Source organism: Rhipicephalus microplus, chromosome 5, assembly GCF_043290135.1.
Source record: "Rhipicephalus microplus isolate Deutch F79 chromosome 5, USDA_Rmic, whole genome shotgun sequence".
Taxonomy (NCBI): domain Eukaryota; kingdom Metazoa; phylum Arthropoda; class Arachnida; order Ixodida; family Ixodidae; genus Rhipicephalus; species Rhipicephalus microplus.
This window is the reverse complement of record NC_134704.1, coordinates 21,215,890-21,236,621: the sequence shown is the minus strand read 5'-3', so window position 1 is coordinate 21,236,621 and position 20,732 is coordinate 21,215,890. Positions and strand designations below refer to the sequence as shown.

The following is a 20,732-nucleotide window of genomic DNA, read 5'->3' as shown; positions in this document are numbered from 1 at the left end:
TTTTACTTTTTCCCTTTTGCATAGACGGTTTTCTGACTGTAAGCTTGGCGAATTGTGGAGACTGCGTGAACAAAGTTTGCGAACTGTTCTGCCAATATTGATGTCAATGATGGTGCAGGCTTCAGTCCCTTTCATTGTTTCTTGTCCTACTAGTTATGCAGTGCACTCATGACTATCGGATGTCATTTCGTCTGGTGTTACTTTGCAACACAATAATGCATACATAGGCAAAACCTCGTACAGACATTTGCATAAAAGAAACACAAACCTGACTTTTCCATCACAACAGTTGCCAAGAGCATTGCACCATTCTACCCTGGCTGGCAAAGGGTTTTTTTGTTCACCTTACTTTTCATTACACTTTTCATTACACCATTTATGCCATGCCCTTCTTGTTAAGCCACACCGATTTCACGACTTCTCTGTTGCCATGTGGCGATGAAACACAAAACCTTGCTTGACAAAGTCATTTGAAATCAAATTTATGCCCTTGCAGTAGTTAAAATCTTGGAATGAGATTCGCTGAACACAACTGTACTGAAGAATTTACACTTCACTCATTCAGCAAAGTGCTGTTCACCATGTGCTGACTAGGGGAATGCCATCACTTTGTCATACACTGTCGTATTTTAACCTCACTAGGTGTAACAAAGTTGTGTATTACAAAAACACCTCAATTACCTGCAGTGTTCATTGTGATCAAATATTCATTACCTACTCATAGCAAAAGATGTTGCAAATTTACTTCATTATTTAATGATTTCTCATATCTACAGGTTACACATAACCGATTGTATATTGGAGTTACTCGAACCTTATTGCAAAGAAGTTGCATCCTACATGAAAATAAGTTCGTTTTATTTAAAAATTTATTTTGACGGGATTTTCCTAATACTGTTTATTGCAAGACTATTTTTCATTTACTTCATTATAATGTATATTTGGTTATATTCGTGTCTGTTTTATTGTGATTTGAGTGTAATACTAGCAGGTACAAACGCAGCAATTGAGAAAGTTTTCTTGAGACCCTGCTTCTGTTTCAGTGCGTGAGCCTGAGCAATAGCCCTTTTCTGGGTAGGTAGTCTGCGCATACGCGCTGACCTCGAGAAGCCTTGATTTTAGGTGGCCGAAACGTGACGACACATGCAAACCCAGCTACATCTGGTGCCACAAACTTGCAAGTGTTTCAGCCATAGAGAGGCACGAATGCAAGCCTCTAAGATTGCCTACTGGCATGTGGCGGACAATTTCGGAGCCGAAGGGCCGCCCGTTTGGATTTCGGCGATCTCCACTTAGGGTGCTGTTCAGACTACGAAAAGGCCCATTATCATAGTCTGCCGAAATCTTTTACTTCGTTATGCTGTATCAATAAAATTTTTGTCTTTTGTAAATTTGTGTGAATAGTGAACTTTAGGTCTGACGCCAAAGGGAATAGTGATTTCGGTCTAACACTTTCAAATCGAATTCGAGTAGTATATAGCACATACTATAAAGAATAATGAGCATATTTGTCATTACCTAACTAACCTGCATAATATTTTTGAAAAACTTGAAGAAGGCCTGTGCAAACACCCTTTTCTTTGGTTTAAAGTAAAGACAACTATGAATAATAGCAGGATTTGACTTTTGATAGAATGCAAGTGATGACCTGTGAAATATGTAAAGTATTAAAATTTACCATACATAGAGCATATAAGGTAGTATAGCAAGCTTTTAAAAAATGATGAGAGAATGTGAGGGTAATATGTTCATTTAACCTAGAAGAGAGGCTTTGTGGCCACATAGATTTTAATTTTTTTTAATATATGTTTTCATAGTTTAGCACTCTCTTGCTGCAGTTAAACCATCTTACAGAAAGGTATATGTATGCTAATGTACATTTAAACAAGTGCTTTCACGGCTTAGCACCTCTCTGCTGCAGTGAAACCACCCGTACAGGGGGTTATACGCAAACTAATATACAATGTAGCCCATTTGTGTCGAGCAGCGAGTGTCAGGATTTAACTTATTCTTGCACCATGGTTTGGATATAGTGAAAAAGTGATTCTAGCAAAGTAATGTCTGATACCCACCAACCTATAATGAGGCTACACTGTGGGGCCAATTTCGAAAACAGTAGACTCTCAGTAAACAGAACCTGAAGGGACTGGCAAACTGTGTTACATTCAACCAGAATTCCATTTACTGAGAGGTAAACATGGGTGCAGAATACAAGCCTGAAACCAAGCATTGCAGAGGCAATATCTCGATTTAAGCAGTAGTTCTGTTTAACAGATTTTCATTTACTGAGAGTCTACTGTACTTTGAAATTTTCAATAATTTAAAATCGAAGCAAATTTGAATACTGTAATATTCATACAAACCTATTCACATGTAAAAAGAGAGTGAATTGCCCACTGCCTTACTTTGTTGCACGGGCTGGTGTAATTGATGGTTGTTGTTTCTACTGCAGCCACTGTACCGTCTCGCAGTGAAGCTCCTCGAATACCCGACTGTTGCCCAAGATTTCTGGAAGGAGGTTGGTCACTTACCGTTGAAGCACAAGAGAATCTACTCTTCGAAGGCCAGGATGAGTGTTGCCTTTGTCTCCTTATTGCAGGGGGAAAGTTCCGGACTGGGCCATCTGCTCGTCGAAGCAGAGGAAATGTTCCCCTTGAAGGCAGAACCTCTGCTCGAAATGCTGGCTGCGCTAGCCAGGGCAAGCCAACACAGCTCAAGCAATGTGCGTATGCCGCTTCGTTAAAAAAAAAATGTGTTGTGTTCGTTTCATCTGAGCTACTATTGCTGAACACATTTCTTGCTTCTCATCTCTTGATAAGAGCTTGTAGCTTAAAGTTAGAAAATTCTTATCAATGTGCCTGTTTGCTGTGCAGGTGATAAGCAGGTTCAGAGCTTTGCCTTGCTTTTTGGAACCTCTGGACCTCGTGCCTACTGGTGTGATGCGGATTGCTGAAGATGACTCTCGTGTTTGGCTGACAGCAACACGATATCCCTATGGCAGCCGTGAGTATAAACTACAGTGAAATCTCAATAATTTGAAGGATTTCTGCAGTCTTTGGTTTGTGGTGTAGGTTTGCGTGGTTAACTTGAAGTGGCAGTCAGCAAGAGTCTGGTTAATTCGAAAATTCTGGGTGCCACGTGCCAATTCATGATCCCAACTTCGCCGCAAATTCGTGGAAACGACAGCGCTTAGGAGCCACAAGGCAATGCAATATAAAGATACTACTGAGTGATAAGTGAGGCACCCTAACCTCACTTCTGCCAGTGGGAAGAAAAAAAAAAGCTATTTGTGGTCAGTTGGAATGTGTGCCTGTGGAAAATAAGACATGCTTCACCGCATGACAAATGTGACACGAGGACAGCATGTTGCTTGTTCTCGAAACGTCAGCGCATCATGATTTACCTATTCATTATGGGAACATAAAGAAATTAGTGAAGGACAGTCTAACCGAATTCGCAATGTATGTGAACCTCCTATTGGCAGCTGCTTCAGTCATTTGCACACTTGCACTGCTGGCAAAGCTCTTGTCTTAAGCCTACTTCAAAAATTGAGCTGGAGAACTTCATTGATCATATTTTCCAGCCAAAACATGTCGCAAATTTCGCTACACTGGCTGCTATTAAATTCTTTATTTTACCAGAGCAAACGGGTGAATGGTCGCATCATGACGCGCTGACACTGTAAGGCGCAGGTGATATGCTACCTATATGTCACCACTGTGTTGCAGTGAAGCATTTCTTTTCCACAGGCACACATTTGAGTTGATTACAAAACCTCTTTCTCTCTATTTAGGGGCGAAGCTCCTTAAAGCGGGACCCGTTCATTACTCGTCGTAGTCGTAGTGCGTAACCAGAGAGAAAGAAATAAATAAAAGGAAGAGACAGGGAGGTTAACCTAGACGAACTGGTTCCGTTGGGAGATTTCTCCTGTGCGTTATTGAACAATAAAAAATTACCAGCGTGTGCGTTAACTAAAGGCCGAATTCTCCTGTCTCTCATTCCCAATTAGCAGCCATTGGCATGTACATTGAGCACTGTCTGACAAGAAAGGGTTGCTAGGTTATACTCTCTGGGCGTAACCTCCTTGGTTTTAGAAAGGTTTAGCGAGCGTTGGGCGGCAGTGCCATGAATACAGTGAACTAGTATATACCATGAACTTGAGGTGGTTAAAGATAGGAAGTAGACACGAAGTGCAAGCCGTAAGAAAGTGTGCGTGTGCCACCTCTCGTTTAGTCCTTGAAATGTCCGCTGGATGGCGGTGCTTCTATATGTGGAATATATGATGAAAAGATGTGAGATGGTGGTACTTGGAGTGTTGACTAGATGGACGAACAAACACACAGACAGATGCATGGACAGACGCACGGATGGCTGCACGGACGGATGGGCGCATGGGCGGACGCAGAGGCGGATGCATAAACAAACGCAAGGACGTCGCACGGATCGACGTGTGGATGCACGAACGCACGGACGGGCGGATGGATGCACGGATGGTCACAGAGACGGACGCATATATGATGAAAAGATGTGAAATGGTGGTACTTGGAGTGTTGACTGGATCGACACACAGATGGCTGCACGGACGAATGGACGGATGCAGGGGCAGATGCATGGACGGATGCGTGCACGGAGGGGCGGATAGACGCACGGATGACGGTCACACAGGCGGACGCATGGACGGACGGAAGCAAGAACGAATGGAAGGATTGCGCCACTCTCCATCATTCACCCTGTGGATAAGCTGCCATTTTTTTCTTATAACCCCCCTTCTTCCCTCCCTTCCCACATTGGCAGTAATGAGGCCCGCAATTCCCCCTTGCTTGTGGCAAAATTGACCCCAAGTACTGCTGGAAAACCTAACCCTTTGAGCCACAAACTAGCCGGCACAGCTAACGACAGCCTCTGATTACTTTCAATAATTCGAAGTTTCTTGCATCCCACTTTTTGTATGTTTTGTTAATTGACAAATTTTTCACAGTCCGAGTGATTTCAAATCGAGAAGTTTTCATGTGCGCTGCTGTCTTGCACGTTTTGCATTTACATGGCACTACCGATATGCTGTAAAAGTACCTGCTTCAATTAAGCATACTACTAGTGGATAAAACATAGTTGTGACAAATCTCAGAATGACTGTCATGGAACCTAATGCACTCACTGAATGCCTAAGCTGTGGAGGTTTGTCCTGTTACCACCATATAGCGTGCATTGTTGTGTCACATAGAATATGACCGTGGCTCCTCACACTTGCTAACGCTGCAATGTACCACAAGAGGTCTTCCATCCTTTCAGTGAGTACAGAGACTGGTCAATAAGTAATTCTTCTGCACAAGCATAAAAAAAGAAAGGTGAGATGATAACCACTAACAAACATTATGGTACGATTTTGTCGCTGTTAATTTCGTCAAGCATCTTTAGCGATCTACTTGGACGTGCATGAGGTGAAGTACTACCATAAACGCACTGCACACCCTTAATGGGCAACAACCTAAGTACACTGTGCCATCCTACTGTGCAAGACTGCTTTCAAGCATCTGTTGCTTTTATAAATGAAAACAGCTTGCTGTTTCAAGTGGTGCGACTTCTGAGAAACACAGCTGTACTGACAGAAAATGTAGTGTTGTTGTGAGTTCATATCTAGTACTAATACCACTTCACTGCCATTGTGAACACTTCACAGCTTGTCACGCATGGAAATATGCCCATTGGCAGCATTAGAAGCTTGCTTTTAATGAATGCTAGGTTCAGGGTCAGTTTTTAAAGCTTGGTAGAGAAAGTTACGATTGCAGTGCACCAGTAAACATGCCTGATGCACGTCATTAAATGCCTGTTGTAATGCCAATCGGTTGTATAATGCCAACTGTTGTAATGCCAATAATGCAATGAAGGAGTTGGTAATGCCAGTAATTCAATAAAAAACTTGGTAATGCCAATTTTGCATATTTTTGCGCCACTATCTGGCTTATTTATAGCAGGAGCCAGACACTCATTGTTGGCACTAACAGTAAATTGCTTCTTACAGTTTCAAAAGTGTGCTCTTAGTTCAGTGCATTATACATTTCATATCTCGTTTTTTTGCAGGTGCATTGTTCATTCCATATGAGACGGAAGGAATTGTGTTCAAATCTGGAGGTGAGGTTATTGTCATTTATTATTCATCTTGGGAAGTGTAATAAAATGTTTTCTTTGTTTTTATCCCTCTTTATCATTCGCTACAGATAGCTCATTTGTGCGATGGCAGGCGACTGTTAATGGTTGGCAAGTTATCATCTGTGAACTCTTCAAACCCTGTAAGTCACCAGTATGGTTTTCTTGGCACTGTTCATAAGCATGTTTCTGTTTAAGATGTGAACTTTTGCTTTAGAATAATATTGAAGTCAGTGCTTTCTGTAAGACAATAGAAAATTTTTCAGATTTGAAAGCGCTCAGTCTTGTAATTTCTTACTTGGATATTAAAGGAGCCCTGCAACACATCTACAAGCAATCATTGAATGACTTCAGTACGCGAGTCTATTGTCTCGCGAATAGACTGCTGCAAAAACGTTTAGAATCTATTAAAAGTGACAATAAAGTAAATGTTTAGATTGATGAACAGTACTGGGAGAACTCTAGTACTGTCACAATTTTTACATCATCAGTTCATAATTAATGCAGGAAATCAAGGTTGAATTTTGATATTTAAATTTTACACCAAAATCTCCATGCGCGACATCACGAATACAAAATTTCTTTTTCGTATTATCACGACTCGGGCTCAGTGAAATTTTCCGAAACTTCGTATATGACATCCATGACACCCTCCGATCACAATGTACTTCGTTTTTATCATCTAGAAGCTGTGTAGGACCCAGTAGTGGCTGTCATAATCTGTGATGTCATTGTTTGGGAATCTCAAGATGACGTCTCCGCTCGCATTTTCTTTTCACGCGTTTTCTTGCTTACGAAGTTTTGTCTCGCGGTAGGAGTGTTGTTTTCAGGACTGTGAAATTGCACCTTACTCACGTGCGAAGCAGCGTTCTTCTCTACAGTGTCCGTTTAAGTATAAACTTGGTGATTTGTCAATTTTTAGAAGCTTTCTACCTCCTTTCACACCAGCCAGCACAGTGAAAGTCATGCCGGGGAAGATGACAAGGGGGCATGATGGTGTGTTCGTTTGTCAGCATGTGTAACGAACTTTCTGTTTGTTTTTTCTCAAACGCACGAGTTAGTTTCAGGGTGATGGTGAGCGTGCGCATGAGCATGTGGTAGCATTCCACGGCGGCCACGGCAAAATAATCAGCTCATGATGCTCGAATCAGCCAATGGTCGCGGACTTTGGATTTTCGTCATCATTTGTCAAAATAGGAGGCAGCAATTTCTACATCAGTTTCCACATCAGTTCGGGCTGAGATTTCATGTATGGCTCGCGTGTTCTGACGAGCCTCGACTACCGATCAGCACAGTTTTCTGACCTTGCTGAAAAAGTGTTGCTGGGTCCTGCTAATAGTGACGGCTGGCTGCATTTACATCAAGAGAAATTAATAGCATTTATTTAGCTGAATATGCTGATGCTTGTGTCTTGCACATAGTTTCATCGCGAAAGCTATGCCTACATTTGCCATGTCACAGAACAATCAAAATGGTGCTTGTATGTGAACATTTCAAAAATGGCTTGTTGTTAGCTGGGTAGACTGCCTGTAAGTTAGTTATTATCAGTACAGCTCAGTGATTATGAGACTGGCCTGTTCTGAGAAAGTAGTATTGCATTGTCATTACAGCTACAGTGTGCCTCAAGATAGTTTCTCTTTTTATCACATTTTGTTTGACTTTTATGCAAGATGGCACCTAGCAAAAGAGACAAATGATTTTCAAAATAACTACAGTTTTCGTTGTAAAAAGAAAGTGAATTTCATGTTAGCAGTTGTGTTATCATTGTATTTTACAGTCTACCATCTTGCATTAGTATTAATTTATGAACTCTTATGAAATTAGGAGTTGCCAAAAGTCGTAAGCGGCTTCATGGCACCCAACAACAATTGTACACAAAGCGCGACTTGTTGTGCTTTTGGTACAGGTGACTCTGACAAAGGCTGGCTTCAGAGACTGCTACATATAGCTCGCCTCATCCGAAGCCTTCTGGAAGCCGATTCATCGCTACAAGACTTGCTGGCAAATAACATCGATGAACTTTTTGCTGCCCTGCATAGGTTAGTTCTTGTGGCAACTGACACATGAAATTTCTTTTTTCTGTCATGTTATTTTTACGTGTTGAGTTACAAAGAAGTTGCTACAGTTGTGTTGAAATTGACTTTGAAGTGATACCTGTCTGAACTCTTTTATGATAATGCAGTGTAAAAGAAATTGGTACAGCACTTTTGATTGTTTGAATAATTCTTGTGCAGTCTATTACCGTATTTACTAGCGTAATGAACGCACTTTTTTTCTCGAAAAATCGGAGCAATGTTGGGGTGTGCGTTTATTACGTGGGGTAAATTTTATGAAAACTTTTTCGGGAGAAAAAAAATGAGGTAATGCAAAAAAAAAATTTAGGTCGCTAAGCATTTTGCATTTTACATACGCGCACACTGTTTGGAAACAGCTTCTTTGTTGCACTTTACTCGTCTTCGGTGGTTGATGGCGCTATCTTTTGCACAAAAGTGTTTTGATGCTATTTTTTCTCGTTATTGTTTAACCGCAACAGTGGTATCTGCCAAGTCACGAGGGGCACCTAAAAACGACGCTACGACGCACTTTGCCAACTTCGCAGCAACCTCGCACGGCGACCATGATGCCGCGGTTAACATTGTAGCAAGTAACCAACATTGCAGCAAGCTACCCTCGAAGCATCAGAACAAACCGACAGCAAGCTACCCCCGAAGCATCGGAACAAATCATCGATAACAAAATTAACGACATAATTTGGCCGCCGCCTCGCTTCTACATGAAAAGTTCCCCTACGCTCTGATACACAAGCGAAGCGAGAATCGGGAGTGCTACCATGTTGCGGAAATTGTCATGATCTTTTCTGTACGAAAAGCCATTTTTTCTGGTTTTCCAGAAACCTGCAACGCAATAGCGACAAATGACTCTTTGTGACATCAAATCCAGTTGTCGTCACTCAAAAATCACATGCACGTGCTTGGAATTTTTGGTATTTGCAGGAAGCGACCATCAGTTGGGGTGGCCAGTTTCGTGACCTTCGCTCGCTGTGTGCTTATCAGCTGCGATGTCTCAACACTTGCACGATTCGTGAACACTGCTGTAGTGCATAGATAAGATGGGAGATGTAATGCGCACAGATAGAAAGAAAAACAATACGGCACTTGGCAAGGTGCAAAAGGGGGAGGGAGGGAGCCGAGGTGGCCGAGGGGAGTCGGCAAAATCATAAAAAACGGAAGAGATCCAACGGGTGAGGAGGTACCAGGTGTCGGTTAGCGGGACTGCAGCGGATGAATGTAGAAGGTGCGTGTCTTACGCGGGGGAAAAAAATTTCAAACTTTGATGACTGAAGTTGGGAGTGCATTTATTATGCGAGTGTGTTCATTACATGAGTAAATACGGTACTACCCTCAGAAGAGTACAAAAATACACATGTCAAGCATGTACGAATAAGCTACATAGTATACAAATAGTACAATTAAATTCTTTGGAGAACTTACCTGGAATAATGTCACAAACGAAAGCAGCATCTTCTAATGAATCATGACATTAAATTAACAAACAAGTAATTTTGAATCTTTTGTCACTCTCAAGCTGAATCGGAATTTCTCTTATAATGTAGCAGTATAGAAAGTTAGGCGAGTTGGTTTGAGGATATTCTTGGAACCATTTCGGCGTGCACATAGTGGACAGGAAAACGGAAGGCGAGAAGACAGAGGCTCTCTTCAATGTCTTCATTAAGGCATATTCTTAGCATAAAAAGCTTAGTTTCAGGTTTAGTTTTCATACATAGAAGCCTCTATGCAGTGTTTTTACATTTGAATCACAAGTGAAACTATTGAAAAAAAGCTTGTAGAACTGGGTATTTTTGATACCACAACTGGAAAAACAAAAAAAATAGAGAAAGAAAGGAAAAAATGTCGCTATCACCATTCACAAGGAGTGTCGCGTGACAAGGTTGACGTATAATGCACATCTTCTTATCATGACCTTCAAGAAAAGGAGTCTTTGAAACATATCATTAAGGTAGCATGCTGACTCCATGTTATAGCGATGACCACTAGGTACATATTTTGTATGTTTAGGTGCTGTTTGAAAGCTGGTAATGAAATAAAAATGTACCATTACCAAGATTGCAGCTTTGCCAAAAGGGTGTTTGTGAGAACATACTGTTACTCACTCGTAGTAAAATAAAAGGCAACTAAGGGCTTGTTTTTCTTTGTTAGACACAACCTTAATAAAAATCTACAGACAGTTTAGTAAATGAGAATATAGGAGACATTATTTCTAGTCTTTTAAGGGGGGGCGCGGCAAGTAAAGTGCCGATTTTGGTCAAAATATGCGATTTTCTGATTTATTTTTTTTCGTAATCTTCAGACCTTCAACTTCCTTGTTCTAAAATATTACAGCGAAACGTGCGCTACAAATCCCGCAAATAGTGTTTTTGCCGAGGCTAGTCGCCGAAAAGTGCGAAAAAAAAGCCCCTGAAACGGTGTTGTTCACGCCGCACAAACGCGCCAAGTTGTTGACCGTGGGCCGCCATTTTGGTAGCTTTGGAAAGAGGAGAAAGCCGGCTTCCCGATGGTCGCGGTCTCGTATTTCGCCGAGTGAAAATAAAAGCGCGAGGAGCAAGTAAAAAAACGAAAACGAAGAACGGCAATTGGCTGCGCGGGTCACGTGGTAGCAGGCGCGACCTCTTACTGGTCAAAGCTGCGCCGCGCACCTTGGCAACCTTGGAAGCGCGAGCGCATCTGCGGCCGCCGTGTCGAGAATCATCCGGCGTGCGCTTCGTTTTTTGCCAGTTTGCTGTTTTTGTGATAGTTCGCGTGCTTTTTTTACCAAGCTTTGTTTACATCGGTGGTCTCTTCTGAGTGCTTGCTCATACTGCGGTGCTATGTTGCCGCAAAAAAAGTTCCGGAGCGTCCACAAGTACGGCAAGCGTCGGAAAGCTTGGAACAAAGGGCAGACGACTGCGGCTGCCGTCCCAGTCGCAGTTCCGGACGGAGCATGCTCTTCAAGCGTCACGGAGCCTCTACTCAGACCCTTCGCTGATTGTTGTGAGGCCGAGAGTGTGGAAGGTGCCACATCGTCGTATGTCAGACCGCCGGATGCCGTCGACCGTGATGGACGCTCTCGCGAACCCGATTGCGGTGGCACCGCGTCGGCAGCCGTTGCAACTCCGGGCGTGCGCGCGTCGAACATTCTATCGCGAGTTTCGGCCCAGATTCCGAGCAGTGAAGAAATCGCGCAGCGGGCGCAGACAAGGCGGGATGTTTTGGATGCCGTAGCATCGAAGTCCGCTTCAAAGCGGAAGCTCGAGCTTCTGAACGAAGGCTGCGACGAAAATGACGGCGGTAAGGACTCCACATTCTTCATTGTAAATAAGAAGATGCTGAACGGTCTGCTTTCGTCAGTAAAGTGCAACAAGTGCGACGAAGGGTCGATACGCCTCGAGACTACGCACTGCCTTGGACTCGCGGCGAGGATGGAACTTTTTTGTAACAATTGTGGCAGAGTGAACAGTGCGTGGTCGTCCCCGAGGTGCTCCGGGCAACAAAAAACGAACCCCTTTGAGGTAAACGTGCGTGCTTTGAGGGCTGTGCAGTGAGTTGGCAGAAAACAATCTGCCATAAATGACATTTTTTCTGCGATGGACATTTCGCATCGAGCACTGCACCACAAGTCCTACCAGAGACTGCAAAGGAAGTACAGCCACCCTGCCACCACATCAGCTGCCACCCGCATTGAAGCAGAAAGTGCACAGAAGGTGCATGACATTTACAAGGACCTAGGAGGAGTGCCAGGCAACATTGACGTCATTTACGACGGCACGTGGATGACGAGGGGGCACAGAAGTCATATTGGCGTGGGCTGTGTAATCGAGCTGTACACAGGCTTGGTCTTGGACCACTGTGTCCTGTCCAACTACTGCCAAGGCTGTGCTGTTGGCCCCAAGCCTGGTGACGACAACTATGAGGAGTGGCTTGAGAAACACAAGCCACAGTGCCAAAAGAACACCGATGCTAATGCAGGCCAAATGGAAGTAGAAGCAGCTAGGATCATGTTTGAAAGATCGTTTACCAAGTACAAGCTTCGATACATCAATGTGCTCTGCGACGGTGACAGCCGTACGTACCTTGCCCTCACGCAAGACAAGGTGTATGGCTACATGGTGATTAAGAAACAGGAGTGTGTGAACCATGTGAAAAAAAGAATGGGCACTTCCTTGCGCAACCTTCTTGATGAGCACAAATCCAAAGGCCGAGGACTGAGCATGGGTGGCAAAGGCCGGCTGACGCAGGGCCTGATAAAGAAGTTGACGAATTATTATGGCTGGGCCATTAAGAGCCACCCCAACGATGTTCCTGGCATGGAGAGGGCCATCATGGCCACTTATTACCATGTAACATCCACAGACCAGGATCCACACCACAACCTGTGCCCAAGTGGGACTGACTCCTGGTGCCCGCACAATCAGGCATTGGCCAAGGGAGAGCCGCTGCCGCCTCACAAACATAAACTGCCCCCTCACGTGCGAGTGGCACTGCTGCCAATCTACAAGCGCCTCTCGAACAAAGAGCTCCTTGAAAGGTGTGCGCAGGGAAAAACCCAGAACGCTGTGGAGAGTATGAACAGCCTCATTTGGTCACTCCAGTCCAAGAGCCAGTTCGCCTCCCTTCGAAGTGTGGAAAGTGCAGTTGCAGATGCAGTCTGCCGTTTCAATGGTGGCTGCAAGAGTGCGCTGCAAGAGATCACTGCTCAACTGGGCTTCAATCCAGGAGACTGCTCTTTGCGGCGAGCAGCCGAAAAGGATGCCAAAAGGGTAAAGAGGGCTCAAAAGGCGCATTGTTCCACGACAAAGAAGCGCAAAACTGGGTTGCGCTCTACAGAGGCCAAGGCCACAGCATCTCAGGATTACTGCCCAGGAGGATTCTGAGTGTTTTAGGCATGTTGTGAACTTCCAAACAAGAGTGAACTTTCAAAGTCAGTTTTCTCAACTCTTGATTTTCGCCTATGTGCCTTCGCTAGAACATCTGTCATTTTCTAACAAAGACTGATAGAGTCGTTCCGTTTTTTGCACTAGGCTCAGGAGGCCTTTAGCAGTGCAATAAAGCTTTATCTCTTTTCTTACTCATCATTTAAAATTTTTAGAACACATTTTATAATTACTGCGATGTGTGCGCAAAACAACATCCATGTTTTGGAAATTTTATTTATGGTTACAAGAACTAGAAAAATCAACTAATAGCTTCTTTGCACAAGTTGATGCTTTGGGAACATAATAATATGAAAAAATAATTTCATTTAGCAATAATTATCTCTTTAAGTGTGAAGAGCATTAATTAGTATAATTATGCTTGTAACTCAAAAAGTACAAGAGGTATTTGAAAACGGTTTTCATATTTGGAATCCTCACAATCATCCACATACACACACCAAATTTCATCACAAACAGTACATTAATAAAAAAATTAGTTTTACTTGCCACGTCCCCCCTTAACTGTATATTAGTAGTTAAGATGTATGTCACTCCAGTGTAGTTAAAAAGCTGCAAATCATGTCCCCTATACCTTCTTTCATTTTTTGTTGTCTTTCATTAATGTTGTGACTAACTTGTAACAAGTTTAGTCAAACTAAAACTTTATTGTACTGGTTGGCCTTTATTTTGTCTCTTTCAGGCTCATACTGCTCAGCACACCTCTGGTGAGCCCTCCAATCGAAGTGCTGGGAGAGTGCCTAGAGATGGTGGCCATCCTGGCTGGTAAGGATCCCGAAAAGTCCTGGAAGCGGCTAGTCGCGACAGGCCTGCTCCCTGCACTGAGAACAAAGCCCAAGTCCGTGGAAGAACTCATTCAGTAGGTGCATTTTGTAGCCATGGTATAGTGCTCAAAGGGACTGCCTGTTTGTCCAGAGTGTGTCACAAAGAAATGGAGTGTCAAACAATAGAGTCTTGGCTCTTCAACCCTTTATTGGTGAGTTTCGGCTGCAGGGAACGAAGAAACAAGAAAATGTAGAGAAAACTTCGATACGAAATACGATACTGTGAATGAGAAAACGCAGGACGAGAGCTTTCCTGTCTTTAGTTTGAGGTCCTTTTTAATGCCTTATCAACTGTCTCAAAACATACATTCCTAGAGAAAAAAAAATATACTTTTTTTTTCTCACATTTAGTCGCTTAATATTCTTGGCCAACAGTGAGTGTCTGCCAGAAGTAATTGTCAGAATATTCCGTTTTATGTAAATTTCAGATGTGCTGAATTACGAAGTTGATTTCAGGCTTGCAGTGTACAGTTTTATTATATGTATTTGACAGTAATCTTTCAGCATGCAGTTTCATGCGGTGTCTGTACCAATTTTAAAGCTAGTTGCCCGTGAATCCGTCTGATGCCAGACTCCCATGTTATTTTGCAGGGGCTACATGGTCACGGACAATGTCTTGAGTCAAGCCATGGTCTCCCAAGAAAGGGTTGTGGGTGATCATCCCATCTGTCTTGCCTTTCTGAAGCTGCTTGGGAATGTGGCTGAGGTACCATTTTCCGCTGTGAAGTTACTTTGGTTTTGTTGGTTTCTTATAAAAGGGGGGAAAAATTGAACCGAGGTTTTCTAAAGAAGCATTGCATGGAAGGTGACCAGGAGAGAGCAGGTGCATACTATCTGCACATACAGTGCAACCTTGGCGTCATGAAGTTGTGCTTTCAGCAAAAAGCTTCTGTATATTGCAGACTTCATTGCATTGAGATTTTCGTTTTTCAGTGGCACGAATGTTCTAATGTGGCAAGAATGAGTACCAAGTTAAACGCGCCATTTTGGAACAGGGTACCAAAATGGGACATTGGTCTGGACCTCTCGGCAGTGTTTATAACAAACACTGAAAAAGCAGCCTAAAAATAATTGATTAAAGCACCATAACCAAATAAAAAACGAGGTGATTATAAATGATACATTGTATTCCACTGTAAGGCAAACGAGTTCTACGGAAACCCGCAAGGTGGCGGAAGAGCTAAAAAAGGGAAAATAGACAACCACCTGTTTGTAGCATGAAGCCTCTAGGAAATTCATATGAATTCCTCGGAAAAAAGGAAGCTTCTTAGTTGCCGAAAAATTCATCCTGGTCTGGGGGTAGTTGCCTTTTTTCCTTTCTTATTGTATTGCAATGCTACAAATAGTTAAAATCAAATGCACACACGCCAGTGGGAAGTTTGAGAACAAAAACAGCGCTATTCAAGTGCCACTGTGAATATAGAAGAAATTGACCTTTTGAAATGAAAATTTGAAGTCACATCTTGAATGCAGTACTAACTGCACAATACTATCTTGAGGTGGTCTGAATGATGAGGAGCTTTGAAACAAGAAATGTCCAGGGAGCCAATGTTCCTGTAAGTGAACTTTTTGAGAGTGACCAAACATAAAAAAAATTGTATTTTTATTTGTTTATTTACTTATTTATTCATCTATTTACTTAAAATTCCCTCAAGGGGCATAGTGAACTGTGAAAACGTTGGTACTGGATACTGAATTGTTGGATCATCGGCTCTTGCGACATTTCTCGCTCCACCATTTTTCGTCACTTCAAGCCTTGTTTGAGGTCTTAGCACAGCTGTTTGAGCAAATTAAGATTTTTAAACATTGACTGCACTTAGCTTGGTGTAGAAAGTCCGACGTAGATAGGCCTCCATTGGTTGTTTCAGACGTTCAAGGACACTGCGAACGAAGACTTTCTCGCGTGCTTGACCGTGGTGCTACAGGACATCTTTCCCTCATTCCACAAGTGGCGCTACAACAGAGCTTACGACAGGGACATCATCGGCCATCGCTGTTTAAACATTTTCCACAAACTGGTGACCGTCTCAACCAAGTTGAAGCCAAAGACCGTAGGGTAAGTTGAGAAAGCAGGTTGAGAACTGTCGGTTATTTCACAACAGGCACTTATTCAGACACTATCATAGCCTACTCAACCTGAATAAAAAACAAAGTGATACTATTTCCTTCTCTTTTGTCTGTTTTTTTCCTTCTTCTTTACCTTTCACAGAAGTACCGAGCTCTGCGTGTATGGGCTGCTTCACGGTGATTCCTGTCCAGCCTTGCTTCGGCTTATTGTCTCCGCCGAGGAATTCGTCTCCCGGGCTGTTGAATTTGAAGGGAGGTGAGTTGAGTGGATTTTGCTGATATGCTCATTTTCTCATCATCGAGGTCTCATGGCTTCAGCGTTGCGTTTCGCTGCTTGCACTCTCGCTGACAGCTTACCACTCTGATAAAGCAGAGCTGCACATAGCATTTGTACAATTTAAACCTTCAGTTATCGCAGTGCGCTCATCGATATGCGTATCAGTTGGACTTGCTGTGTCGAAAAAGTGGCGTTGCTAACGCTTAACCCGCCATGCGGGTCTCCGGCAGATGGCTCGTGGTGCCGTTCACCGGGAACCCGCGCGAGAAGCAATCGTTCGCGCTACCGCCCCTCGCCAAAGAGACTCGCTCAACTCTGTCGTGCTGTCAGGGCTCATCGCCACCGCTACAGATCTAACCATGATGATGATAAGGGGATCAATGCTCGCAAACACAACGCCACCTACCACTCAATAGTTGTGACCCCGAGATACCGCTTTTGCACGAGACACGTGTGCCACGCGGCGCAAACAACTTTACAAGGGGTGTCAGCTTTCCCACAAGATGTTTAGCACCACTGTCTGTACAATGACTAGAAAATCATTTGTATTCTAATTTCAACTGATTGCTGTAAAATACACAATTTATTTCAACATTTCCACTTGCTTTAAAGTTGGTCTCCGAAAACGGGGCAACAAATTATGTAAATTTTATCCATTTATTGGCAGTTGAACATAATGTGTTTTGCAAAGGAGAAAAAATACAGTATACAGTGATCATTTTCGCAACTGTGTTTTGGTGCCTTGATGCAGCCGCCACTCGAAAGACCTGCTGAACTCTGTGCGACTGTGCTTCTCACTCCTGAACCGTCTGCTGCTGGTGGGTGCTGGCGAGGGCTCCCTGCTGGAACAGCGCTTGCTGGTGTCACCCAGCCAGACCGCTGGTGGTGCACCGTCACTGACAGTCTCGGTGGCACGCTTTCTGTACCTCCGCTTTGACCCACGTCTCTGCACCCTGGCTGTGCAGCTGCTGAAGCGCATTGCTAAGGTAAGTGATATATATTTCCTGGCAGTTGTTTGTATCTTGTAAGAACTGAGGTTTAGGTGAGGGGGTAAGGATGCATAAACAAAGTATTAACAGTGCATAGACTATAAGAAGAAGGAATAGGATCCAGAATGGAAAAGTGACAGATCTCTTAAGGACAAGAAATTGTGGTTATTTCTTACCATCTGTACATTGTTAATACTTTCCTAGTGGAGCTGTTGGTATGCTTGAAAAACTCGCCACGCTATTTTAGGGGCTGTGGGGATGCTCCACTCACCCAAAAGTTCTGGGTTTTATTCATGCAAAAATTTTACGTGCCTAAATCAGCGAAAGAATCTAACGATAAATGATCATATGTAGTTTCCGACTCTATAATGTTCATCTGTTTGGAAGAGACAAGATGTCTTTTTCAAAACACTTCAATAAAGTCGATGCTTTCAAGCATACAAAACCCACGAAGGTTTGATTCCCAGCCATAGAGCATGCACCACAACGAAGATTACTGCGTATGTGCTTAAGGTGGTAGGCCAACTTCAAAAGTCTTTTTTTTATTTTTCGTAAAATAAATTTTTAGGGCTTTGTTTTTCTTGCACGCACAGACATTCACATATATGTTGCAATAAAAATTATCCTCCTAGCATCATTAGTTTGCGAGTTACAGCAAGTTTTCTATACCCTATGCTCGCTCCAATAGCAAAACCGAAACCACATTTCCAACTGTGGTTTTGGTTTCGAAAAATCGCTTTCAAAAGCAAGTGTTGTTTCGTCTATATTAATTCTATTCAAAATACTTTATGCATTTTATTGTGACTGTTATATAAGATGATGTCTTTGAACGGTTGTGTGTCTGTGATTTCTGTTGACACGAGAAAGGTTATTGATGTTGAGGCCCTTTCTAGTTCGTGTAAGTCTTGTAAAACCAAAAGCAAAATGAGGCAAGATAGTGCTTCGTACCAGGAATGGAAGGCAAACCACACTTCCTGTCAAGCAAACCATGAAGAAAGTGCTGGCAGTATGGAGACGGTTGGTCTATACCGAATATTTGAAAGGTCGAAAGGCAAAAGAGATTTGAAGCACCTGCAGTACTACGGCAATGGTGATTCCAAGAGCTATGCCGCTGTCAAAGACGTGTATAGAAAGGACAGTGTGCAGAAACTGGAATGTATTGGGCATGTTCAGAAGCGTGTTGGCTGCCGCCTCAGAAAACTGAAGAAGGCAGTGCGTGGACTCGGTGGTATGGGAAAGCTCACTGATGCCCCCATTGACTGCCTGCAAAACTACTATGGCATCGCCATGAGGGCTATTGTGGGGAACATTTCTGCAATGAAAAAGGCTACCCTTGCCAGTCTTTTTCATTGCAGCTCTACCGACAACCAGCCGAGACATGGCCTGTGTCCACTTGGACCGAAAAGCTGGTGCGGATACCAAAGGGTCAAAGCACTCGGCCAAGGGAAATATGTACACAAAAGAGGACTTCCAAATGATGTGCTCAACAAAGTTAAAACTGTCTACAGTGATCTGTGCTCTGATGAACTTCTAATGAAGTGCCTTCATGGAAAGACTCGAAATGCTGAGTGTTTCAATGGTCTAATATGGCAGCGGGCACCCAAAGAGGTCTACGTAAGCTTGCCTACAGTAACGTTTGCCTTGCATGATGGTGTGGCACACTTTAATAATGGCAGTGTAAGCACCCTAGATATCCTGAGGCAAGCTGGCGTAGAACCGGGGTACCACACGACGAAAGCTTGCATCGCCAGGGATCACCTGTGCATGGAGAATGTTAAACGCAAGTCAGCGGATGGGACAAAACAGGCCAGGAAGAAAAGACGAGCAGTTACCCGAACAAAAGGAGACAATAATGCTTTCGCAGAAGGGCCCAGCTTGAATCTGGTGCACTTTAGGCCTGCATGCAGAGATTGTGACCATTTTGACGAGCTCGGAAATCTTTGTTTACGTTTTTCTGAAAATAACAATTTGCTCCAAATGTTGCGACGCGAACTTTCATAACGTATTTCTCAGCGTATAATTTGAACTGAAATTTTGCACAATGATTTACAACATACTATATATCTGTGCAGTAAACTAGTAGAAAAGAAATCCATTGAATATTTTTCAGTTCACAGCTGAATTCTCCAACAGGTTCAATCTAAATTGGCTCTTTTTCCCCATTTTTTTTGTTTTTTTAGCATTACTTCCTTGATATTCACTGAGTAATGTAGTTCACTGCATAGCTCCAGCCATTAGTTAAACAAATGTCAAAGCTTTACTGAATAAAGCCACCCATTAGTCACTTCTCACAGCTGGCGTGGCTAACACTTTTAATGCAACTTTTTGACAAAGATTACCTCTTAATAAATAAATATTCAATATTTTGCACTGTAAATAGCTGGGTAAATTAAATAAGACATGCTGGTTTTGTGGAAAAAGTTATTTCAATGCTGCCTGCCCTTAAAAAAATTTTTGTTTTTGAGTGGCCAACCACCTTAAGGGTACACTGGCCTGTGAGACGAAAAAATCGTGGCAAAATCAAATTTTTTAAAATGGCAATTTTGAAATCTAGAGGTATTTTAGCACTACTACACAAAATTTCTCTTCTCTCAAATTCATATTTTTGCCATAGCATAACTTTATTTTGTCAAATCTAGCAGAATTACAGCCGAAGTTGAAGCTATAAAGGCACTTTTTTTGCAAAACACAGCTGCTGCTTCTGGCTATGTGCCAGAAGGATATTAACCAGTTACAACTAGGAAATGCTAATAACTTGTAACTATTTTTGGGGGGTGTTTGTGAATAAATCAGTGTTTGCATTTGTCTTGATTTTCTCACAGCAAGATATTTACTCATTTAGCTTACTTGGTGCAACAATATTTCAAGCTCTAGAATAGCTGCAGGTATATTTTTTTTGCTATATGGTGCTGAATGCATAAAACTTGAATTGCTGCAAGCAGATTCTTCTTTTTCTCCGTCTATAATTTTTTTTATCTGCCTTTGTTCTAGTTCATTAGTAGCTGTGATGTAAACATCAAGCTTTGATGAGCTCTTAAGTTTCTTGCAGTTGTTGCATTTGAAAACTGCTTTCAGCAGTTCAATCTTTATCAGATCTGCTTTGTATGGATGCATTAAGTATAACTTTCTGCCCTGCTGATTTACATCTATTGTCACACCTATTAATAGTAATTAAAATTTGATTATTAGAATAACTAAATGAGTCACAGAAAAAAGTTACATTTTCGAGATTGGCATAAGAAAATACATATACCTGTGCATTTATATAAAATTTCGTTAATAATTAAAGAAAAAAAGCTTCAGGTAACATGTCCCCCCTCAAAGGCCTCCGCCGTGGTTGAGTGGTTGGAGTGCTTGGCTGCCCACATGAAAGGGGTGGATTCGATTCCTGCTGCAGTGGGCACAACTTGACAAAGGTTAAATTCTAGAAGCTAGTGCATATT

The 20,732-nt window shown here is 42.6% G+C and overlaps 1 protein-coding gene across 3 annotated transcripts in view; it reads left to right on the top strand.

Moving 5' to 3' along the window:
* Positions 1 to 20,732, top strand: part of Nup188 (nuclear pore complex protein Nup188) — a 71,504-nt gene that overhangs the window by 14,457 nt on the left and 36,315 nt on the right. For all 3 annotated transcript variants that reach the window (XM_075894950.1, XM_075894949.1, XM_075894948.1), the window contains exons 17-27: positions 2,453 to 2,518; positions 2,600 to 2,722; positions 2,874 to 3,003; positions 6,079 to 6,129; positions 6,216 to 6,287; positions 8,051 to 8,183; positions 13,815 to 13,991; positions 14,548 to 14,662; positions 15,825 to 16,012; positions 16,166 to 16,279; positions 17,052 to 17,286. In XM_075894950.1, coding sequence (XP_075751065.1) covers positions 2,453 to 2,518; positions 2,600 to 2,722; positions 2,874 to 3,003; positions 6,079 to 6,129; positions 6,216 to 6,287; positions 8,051 to 8,183; positions 13,815 to 13,991; positions 14,548 to 14,662; positions 15,825 to 16,012; positions 16,166 to 16,279; positions 17,052 to 17,286 — 1,404 coding nt within the window. The remainder of the gene's footprint in view (positions 1 to 2,452; positions 2,519 to 2,599; positions 2,723 to 2,873; positions 3,004 to 6,078; positions 6,130 to 6,215; positions 6,288 to 8,050; positions 8,184 to 13,814; positions 13,992 to 14,547; positions 14,663 to 15,824; positions 16,013 to 16,165; positions 16,280 to 17,051; positions 17,287 to 20,732) is intronic.